The sequence below is a fragment of the Aythya ferina genome, assembly GCF_964211825.1.
Source record: "Aythya ferina genome assembly, chromosome: 7".
In the NCBI taxonomy this organism is placed as follows: domain Eukaryota; kingdom Metazoa; phylum Chordata; class Aves; order Anseriformes; family Anatidae; genus Aythya; species Aythya ferina.
This window is the reverse complement of record NC_140302.1, coordinates 35,199,557-35,209,382: the sequence shown is the minus strand read 5'-3', so window position 1 is coordinate 35,209,382 and position 9,826 is coordinate 35,199,557. Positions and strand designations below refer to the sequence as shown.

Sequence of the window (9,826 nt, the reverse complement as noted above, 5' to 3'; positions counted from 1 at the left end):
TTTTCCTGTATTTTCTCCTATTGAGCTCTTCTGCATCAGCTGAGCTGTGCTGCAAACAATGGCACAAGAAATGCATACTGCATTTGGATGGTCTGCTGTAATACTGCTGGAGTATAAAGGAAGAAAATATATTGTAGGAAAAATAACAGCTTTCGCAGGATTGTTCATTGCTTAGAGACTGTAACTGAATTAGTTTCTGAATTTGCTGAAGTGTGTTTTTACAACACTTTGAGGAGGGTAATGATTCGTTCTGGCTGAGTTTTATATGAGTTAGCAGCCTAGAAGCTGTTAGATTGTAAAAATGGTGACAATTTGGGTCTGAAAGTGAATCTAAGAGTCTGATTTTCAATTCCCAGTCTCAGTTTGTATATTTGTAAAACACATACATGTACAAGATTTAAAGTCTGTAGTGCAAGACCAATTTGAAACTGCGTCTCTTACTTGAGGAGTCTTGCAGGGCCAAATTATAACACTTGCATGAGCACAGGATTTTGTTAAGGATGTGTGAAAACAAACACATTATCAAAAATACAATTTATAAGCATCCAATTAAAGGTACATGTGAAAATCTCTTGCTACCCTTCAGAAAGTAAATTGAACAGAAAAGAGGAAAACTCACCAGCATCCCAACACAATATTCAGCACAGTAACAAGATCAGCATCTAAAGAAATTTTCAATTAAATTAATGACTTATGGAATTAACATTGTAATATGTTGTTGATTGTCTGCAGAAGGAATATCTGATCAACTGTAGCCAGGAATCCTTCTCAGCTTGTTTCTCTTGAATGGAGATTATACTAATACCAAAACAAAAAGGGAGGTGTAGGACAATATATAACAGCAAATTCTGAGATATTCTGATAGCTGATGTTATCTCTTAATGCAAGGAAAAGTGCTTGTTTGACCCAAAGCTCCGTGATGTTTACAAGCAAAATTAACAGAATACATAATTGACTATTTGAGACACGTTTTATTAAAGGGAAACCTCTCTGACTTTGCAACATTATTGTTTTACTGCTGAGTAAATCATGCTTCTGCCTGCTACTTGCATCATGTAGCAACTACTTGATTCAGAAAACATTACCTAAAGCTCACCTGTTTTCTGAAGTGTTCAGCAACTAAAAAATATGTAAGCCATCATTGTGAATTCTGCCAGCATACAAAGATACACGTTTCTAGTGCTGCAATAACTGTGTTTTGTCTCAGTTTTGTACTACATACAAGAAGGAACAAGCATATCAATACTATGAAAGACTGCAGTTAGATCACAAACTCTCTCAAAACAGTTCAGAAAAAACAAAAACAAAACCAACAAAAAAACAGAAGTATGTAAGCAGCCCTACATTGAGTATAATAGTGAAATTCTGTGAGAATGAAAAGCATTAAGCAAATATATTTGTTTTCTTAGACAAGTTTTTAAAATAATATTTTATTTTATTTTTTTTGAGTCAGTGGTATATTTAAAAACAATCTACTGTAAGAGTATAAAGATTGTAGATAGTAAAAAACAAAAGTGTGATGACAATAAAAAAATGCTAGAGTATAAAGTTAGTTTCCTTCCTCCCTCCCAGTACCCCTCCCCATCATTGTCCAATATATTTCAGAGGCTAATAACTGGATTTTTTTTTTACACTTTAAGCAATTAAGAAATTAAAAATATGTAAGGCATTATTTGCAAGTACATTAATTCATTATTACATGACAAGCAGGCACCATAAAAATTAAAACATTCTAAAAACCATCATATATACAAACTCTGTACAGAATGATGGCACAAGGACAAAGTGATTTCATTCAGTTCATCCTAATCCACATGAAATATTACACATTAAAACAAAAAGAAAAAGCTCTTCCCGTTCTTGTTCTCAGATTTGGAGTGACCACAAACCTTCTATCTGCGTACGCCCTTTCTTTTCCTATACACTCATGCCTGTCTGTGGCTAAGAGGCTCTCTTGGCTTTCCAATTGATCAATACACAGAAGAGCCAATTGAATCAAAGTGTAAATGACTGATCACCAACGACTAATTGTAAAAGGGCCATCAGCTATCAGCTTATTCATAACACAGAAGAAATAAAGAGAAGACACATTACACAAGTAAGCTGTATCTGACTTCAAGCCCTGGGCATAACCATTATTTGGGAAAATCCTACTGTAGCTTCTCATTATCACGAAGCCTAATCCAACGTGCATTGAATTCAATGTGAATATCGTCATTGATTCCTATATACACTGAGATTAGGTATAAAATACTCAGCTCAATTAGCACTCCACAGCTACCTAAATGCCTTAGGTACAAAACATTCAACTCATTTTAATCTCCACAGCTATCTATATGCCTGAAATTATTCAGAGTCAGAAAAAGAGAGGTTTAGGAAGAGGGTGCTGTCAGTTGACGAATGCCTCCCAGTCTCAAGTAGTAGAAATGCAGATTCCTTTCAAGTTTTGGGAGGGAATATCCCCAGAAATGGGGTTAATGTAGTGGTGCTTCCGAAACACTGCTAGAAATTAATCGGAGTTAGAGTCATTGCACTAAGTGTTAGCTACTGCACACCTGAACAACGTAAACATTATATACCTTACAATACTTAGGGAAATGAATTGTTACAGCTTTATCTTTGGAAAAAGGCTGCCTTCTTCACTGGACAATCCCAGAGTCAACAGATGTTTGCTTCCGAGTTGTCTTTGGAGGTGGAGGCGGGGGAGTCTTGCTGGGCAGTGGAGGCGGCAGGTGCTAGAAGAAAGCAATTTTGAACAGGCAGTGTTATCAACGAGCGGATTTGGGAGACATTTGCTGGTTCATATATAACCAAGCGAGGCAGTAGGTAAGTCTGTAACCATCTGAATTGTGAAAACTTCTCACAATCTGCTGCTATGAATACTGAATGTATTTGGCTATTAGATTAAAATGTAACTTTTACTTTTGACAATGAAAAATCTCTCAAGGGCTCATGATTAATTAGCTCAGTATTTCAGGAAAAATCTCTTGAAAGCACTGGAGAACTTTATAATTCTCTACTTTATATCATGATAGAATATTGATTTCTTGGTCTGTATTGATTGCCTTCAGCTCCTATGCACTACAGAGCTGAAAAGTTATGGTGAAGCAACAGCTTCATTACTTTTCCATTGTTTTTGCATTTTACACATTTAGAACAAAAATCATTCAAAACACCATCTTATTTAAACAGATAAGTAACTTGCAGCTATTACACAGTTAGATTTAAAATGTTCAAAATAGAAATCCATACTGCTCAAACATACATATTTAAAATCACTTTGTATGTTATACAACAGGACAAAAGCTCCCTCTGTAAGATTCACTGGATGATCAAACAAACAAAAAAAATTGTTATGTAAATTAAGACTATTTCCACAAAGTTTGTTTATATCTATGGAAAAAAACAATCTGTTTCAGAAAAAGCTTCAGAACATTGCGGTTTGCTCACCAACTTTGCACTCTGGTTTTCTGCAGCCATTAGTTTCCCCACCACCACGCTGAGGCTGTGCTGCAGCGTCACACCTCATAAATGCTGCTCTGATATTGTTTTTTTCCTAAGGTTCTTCCCCCACTTAACCAGCTATTATTGCCTCTTGTTTTCCTCCGCGCACAATGACTCTTCTTCACTTACACTTGTTTGTGTCTGGCCGAAATCTTTCTGCCTTGGAATATCCATGCTCGTATTTCAACTTTTTTAACGTCTTGGACAATATAATTGGTGATTTCTGAATCACAGTAAGAAACCGGTATACAAGCAACTGACAAACCATTCCCTTAAAAGATACCCAAAGTTGCTATCCAAAAAGCAGAGCGGTTCTGGGTGATGCCAGGACATTCTTTCTCTGCCTCACAACAAATGCAAGAGAAGAAGCTAAAATGACTCTTTAAGGTAACTAAACGTGCTCTTCAAAGTCATCTTTTAAGACAGCATGAAGTTATAAATCTGGAGCTATTGTGAGATCAGCTGGGTTTCTTAGTCATAGGCTAAAAAGAAAGAGAAGACTGCACACTGGCTGGACTTTTGTTGTAATATTTGTCCTGTAGCTTTACTGGAAATAAATATTTTCCAATCTATTTCTGCAATCTTCCTAATTTCTCCAGGTTTTCCCCCTTGGCAAACGAACAGGGATCACAAACTTCCGTTGGGCAACCTTGCCCAAACTTTTTCTCTCCATATTGCCACTGTCCAAAAGAGCAGGGTGCAGGCCGTCCTCTCTCCATTTCTGGAGCCTCTACAGCTCTCACCTTCCTCCTCGAGTACAAAACATTTGGCTGCCAGCATGGAAATCCATCAATTTCCATCTGCTGCTGGACAAGGAACTCATGACCAAGAGCAAGGAGCTCTCCACACAACACCTCGGGAGATATCCTGCCTGGCATCTTACATTTGCTGTCCCAAAGGAAAACAAGGTCAGAAGATGTCACGTGGAGACTCCGTGATGGCCAGGGAAAGCTTCCTGCCCACTGATGAAGACAGGAATTAACATGTTTTGCGATGAAGACTTTCATATCTACAGTCCAGTTAAAGTTTACACTCTCTCTTTGAAGATATAACCGTTATTTAAAGAAGGTTTATGGCTCAATAGGGCGCTGTATGCTAAAGGAAAGCCCTGCCACGTAAGGGTTTTGAAGAGCAGACTCAAAGACTATACACAATTTACTTCTGGCTTGCAGTGGAGCACAGGGTATAGTGCTCTCTGAGATAGAAAAGCAAGTCCACAGACTAACTGAAAACCAGACAAAATACAAATTTTATTTCAATAAGTGAAATTCAGAAGGTTTACATATATATATATAAAAAAAAGTGTTGCTGCTGGTCTGTCTCTAAATATTGTAGTCACACTGTGAAATATTTGCTCTACCTGTCCAAATACTTTTCTTAACCTGGTATGATAAGTCAGTTCCCGAATCCCTACCTAGACATCTGTATAAGAGTTGGAATATTAATGTTATGTAGCCTCACAGATTTCATTGTGATTTCTAGGTTTCAAAATCTCTGAAGAAGTGCTTTGTTAAAATCATGGAACCAGGCATGGGCTTCTGGTAAGATGTCTGCACATACTGACGGGTCACAGAACATCAGCATGCGACATGTAACTCTGCACAGAGGAGGCAGTTATTTCACAACAAAGACACACAGGTTCTTCTCTAAAATATATTACAAAGCATAAAAATTTCCTCAGTCCTGTTCTCTCAGATGGTATCTTTAACTTTGCATTTATCACTAGAAAGAACTTTGTCGATAGCATCATTTATAAAAATCCATTTTGAATTTAACTAAGAGTATATTGGCAATAATTCTCAATTCAATTAGATCAAAGGCATTTCTCAAAGAAACGAGTCCTTCATATTGATCACAGAACAATCAAATTATCCCTGAAAACCTGCTTCTGAAGAACATATACAAAGCAAATACAATGAGAATAAGCTAAATACATATGCTATAAATAACAAGCACAAAACCTACAAGAGCTTAGATTCTGCGAGCAAATTAGGCAGAAAGAAATAACAGAGATAGGTAGATAATTATTATAATTGAATTTACAATTTCCATTAGAAATTAAGATAAACTTTGTACATGCTCATGTATGTTATAAGCTACCAACGAATATATTAAGTAGGACATGCAGTGCTCATCAGGGCACCGTTTTGAGAAATTAGCACACCAAACTTGCCAATATGGACGTGGTGCAAATGCAGACCTAGTCATCGCTCCAAGTGCCGATACACGCTCCCTTTATGCTTTATTTAAGCATAGCGATAACTTCGAGCACACTTTCTCTCTACCATTAATATCAAACTCAGAAAATCATTATTTGCCTCATGAAGTTCATTTTACTACATTTCCACTTGGAAACTTTGAAATAAAAACTGAAGTTTCCCTTGATTTCACATGTAATGAAGAACTTCTTTGAAGCGCTCATATTTATACTTAAATTGTGAACTTAAATTGTTAACTGTGAGCCCTCTGAACCTGAAACCATGCTCTTACTTTCTGATGATGATAGAGACTGCTAGCTCACATTCAAACCTATTTTGGGCAGACTCCTTGACTCACGTGTACCTCAGGGGAAGCAGATACCTTATGTAAAAGGCACATCTGCAACACAGAAGCAATCTGTTCCTTCCATTTCAAACAGTAAATTGCTCCCATTTGTTTGTTTTTCCCTGCTACTGAGAAGAATCAGGTTTAAAAACATTTGCTTCCATTCTCTTACAGAAGCAGACTACATTACAGCGTACATGTCCTGTCTGCAGTAAAAATCAATTAAAGGAGGTGATTTTTTTTTTTCTGTGAGGAAGCAAAATAAGATACAAGATTTTTATTTTTTTTTTTTCTGATCAGAAAATGCTATTAAAAAAAGAACAACAAACAAGATTGGAGTTGTACAGACAGTCCTTGTGACACTGTAAAAGAGGTATCTTCCTGCATAACTCTTTTTCTTTGAAATTAAATGGCTATCAATATCACAAGCTATGAAGATCTAATGAAAGAAACTTTACTTTGAAAGGTTAAAAGATCTAATCAGGTCATAAGCTGTACAGATAAGATGTAAACGGGCTATCAAGAACACGAGGCTGTGCAAACACCTTCAAAAACTGAGTTCTGCCCCGTTCCTTCCTGCTTCCTCCGTTGTTTCTAGCACGGAGCTGAGCCACCTGACATCGGTGGCTTGCTTATTTAACATCAGCAATGAAAAATAACACATAATGGAAGCTCTTGGAGGAATAGCGCTCCCCTTCCAAAAGAGTAATGATGTGCCAGCTGAGGGAGAATCAACGTTAACTCCACTAATTTAAACTGAATTATGGACAGTTTAAGCTAATTGACCATTTGACTCTGGGAGTAAAGTTCCGTAGGAAATACCACAGGTAACCCGTGTGAAATGAGTGTTTAAGCTCTGCTGTCATACTTCATCTATTACAGCTCCAGGTGACTTTGTATCGCTGCCATTCCCTGCCCTTGCTTGCAGTGGACTTTGATAGGAGAAAGCAATTTCAGGAGTCCCTCTGCAAAGGCACTCCTTGCTTCCTCACCCCTGCCACGAGCTAAGCATCCCCTCCTCGGGACACATCAAAAATCACTCACTACGGGCTACGTGAAATCGCCCAAATGAGGGATTTGGATTTCTCCTGCCGGGTTGTTCGGCAGGGCCCTGACAGGGACCGGCTCTGCTGGGGACAGAGGCAGGTCGGGGACAGCTGGGCCTGGCAGAGGCCTGTGCTCATCGCACAAAGGATCTGCTCCTGCCACATGTCAGCTGGGTTAACACATGGCGAGTGCAATTCCTCCTCTGTTAAACCACGTCTCTGCGTGCGGAGTCCATTAGTATGGCGCACCACGCCGTCTAACTTCATTTTCGAAAGCAGTGTTTTTCTGGTCTACTCCTTACACAAACAGACCTCAAGAGTTATGAGCAATACCCTCAGAATTAGGTTTAGACTCCAGACCGAAACTGTATTTCTTACTGAAGGCCCGGGCCCTGCGAGAGCTATAAACCAACGCGCTGCCGATCGGGCAGAGCTAAACCGCAGCTTGATCCCTGGTAACGCGGGCGGCGGGGACGTGGCCGCTGCCGAAACAAAATCAAGGGTGCTGCTTAGGGACACATCACGGGCTCAGTGCCTCAAGGCAGACAGCAGAACAACACATTTTTCACTCAAAATCCTGTAACGAGCCGTGGCAGGCCATTGATTTTGAGACTTATTAAAAAGTGACTCCTTCCTAGGCAAGACCTTAACCCACCAAACCCCAGCCCATCCCGGGCTGAACTTCAACACTGGGAGGAGAGCTTGAAACGCTTCCCGTCTCCAGCAGCCAGCAATAATGATCAGGGGGCAAGTAAAGAACAGACTTTTGGCTTCTTCTGTGAGCACACGGGATTATCTTGCGGGAAAATACCTTCTGGGTACCTGATATAGCTATGTGCATCATAGAAAGATGGAATTAATCAGAGGTGCAGGACCCCTGCACCCAGCCCAGGCTGCCCAAAGCCCCCCAGCCTGGCCTTGGGCACTGGCAGGGATGGGGCACCCACAACCCAAAGCTCCGCATTTCTTCCAAATATCTAATCTACACCTAAATCACAGAAAGGCTTTGGTCGGAGTGCCTGCTTTATAAAAGAGGATACATTCACTTCCACTTGCGATCAAATGCGGTTCACAAAGTCAAGTTTCTAACTGAATAGTACTGATTAATAATGCAGTTTTTCCAATTTCACTCTCTCCAGCTTCTCCACAGAAGAATGCTACCAGCTGCCCTCCTGCTGCCCAGGGTGTGTGAGCCCGCAGCAAGCCCAGGCCCACCTCTGAGCAGCGCTGGGAGTCCCAGGCAGGCAGCACCATGCGACCTGGGGGTTTCCCCTGCAGACTCCATCAGCCCCGGGGATCCAAGCAATACAACCTTTGTGAGGCATTTAGGGAGGAAAGGGAACCTTTGAGGCAGCTGATGGCAACCTCCCAAGAATTCATGTCAGCAACTGCAAACAACGAAGCAACTGCTCCCTAACTACCTGCTACCGTCATGGTTTCGGCTGGTTTTCCAGCCTCAACTCTTTTCCTTTGTCCACATGAGGACAGTACTCTTGCCAAAGCCTCTTGTTTTTTTTTTTTTTTTTTTTTTTTTTTCCCTCACTGCAGCTAACCTAGCAGAGAAGATCAGCACTGCAGTATATGCATTGCAACACATCAAAAATCCCCTGGATTTATACTTCTGTGTAAACATTTCCATTATATCCAATTAAGTAGTAAAACAATCCCCAATCTGAATGTTACTCAGGCACTGGGATCCCAATAAGGGAAAATTAGTGTTGTTGCCATCAGCCACGTGAGCCTGCTTGGGTTCTCACTTTAGGCACTGCTTCAGCCCTTGCTGTCCCCTCTCGCAAAGTCCTCTGTCTGCTGCCAGATTGATTGAGGTCATCTCACCCAAACCATTAGCTGATCTCAGTAAGTGTTACAGCCAGCATTATAAATGTAAGTGCTCCTTTGTCTATTTTCTTTGAGTTTCCCTTTTTGCTGTGAATACAAAGTAGGCAGTTGATTTGTATGCAAGGGTATGGATGAACCCATAAAGAATGAGAAGTGCCTAAAGGAATCCCTTGATGTAATAATAATCCTTGCAGGAGTCGTAGACTTCTTTTTTATGTTCTTATATATTACTAAGAACATTTTTAGCAGAACAAATCATACAGTGCAAGAAAATATATATAAGGGTATCATAGTTATCAATGAATAAGAGGACAATCAGATAATTATAATTAGATGATTACTGGGATAAGAGACTTAAGTAGATGAAGCTAACAGTAGACTTCAAATAATCTAAGATTACAATCTCAGGCACTAAATGACACTATTCCCTGCGGTTTCAAGGTTTTCTTGGTGTATTTATTAATGTACTCTTTTCAGTTCACTAAAGTGCTTTTTCTGTTGTTGTTTTTCCTAACTGACTGCAAAGCAACCCCAGCAAGCCATGTAATAATTTCTTATGGAAGGGAATACCTCCAATTCTAAAGCTAGTGATACAATCTTATCTATCACATTTTTTACTGTTTTTTCTTCACTGATACAAAACGTGTGTAATTTAAAAGATCATTAGTTTACTGGGCAGAGAATCATAAAGTTATGAAGTATGTAGTTATCTGACCCCTGAAACACAAGGCATTAAAAACTAACCAGTGGGATTTAATCAGAGCAGTAATAAGAATTTACCCATCTGATCTTTCATATCCAGCTCTACTCATTTTATGTTCTTTACAGTTATAAGCTTGATTTAATAAATTTGTAGAGTAATTGTAATAAGACTAGAAACCTTTCCTAAAATT

At 39.4% G+C, this 9,826-nt stretch overlaps 1 protein-coding gene across 4 annotated transcripts in view; it reads right to left on the bottom strand.

Moving 5' to 3' along the window:
- Nucleotides 1–951: 951 nt before the first annotated feature.
- Nucleotides 952–9,826, bottom strand: part of DOCK1 (dedicator of cytokinesis 1) — a 257,618-nt gene continuing 248,743 nt past the window's right edge. For all 4 annotated transcript variants that reach the window (XM_084525023.1, XM_084525025.1, XM_084525022.1 and 1 more), the window contains exon 52: nt 952–2,735. In XM_084525023.1, the coding sequence (XP_084381149.1) occupies nt 2,640–2,735 (96 nt within the window). In that variant the 3' untranslated portion in view covers nt 952–2,639. The remainder of the gene's footprint in view (nt 2,736–9,826) is intronic.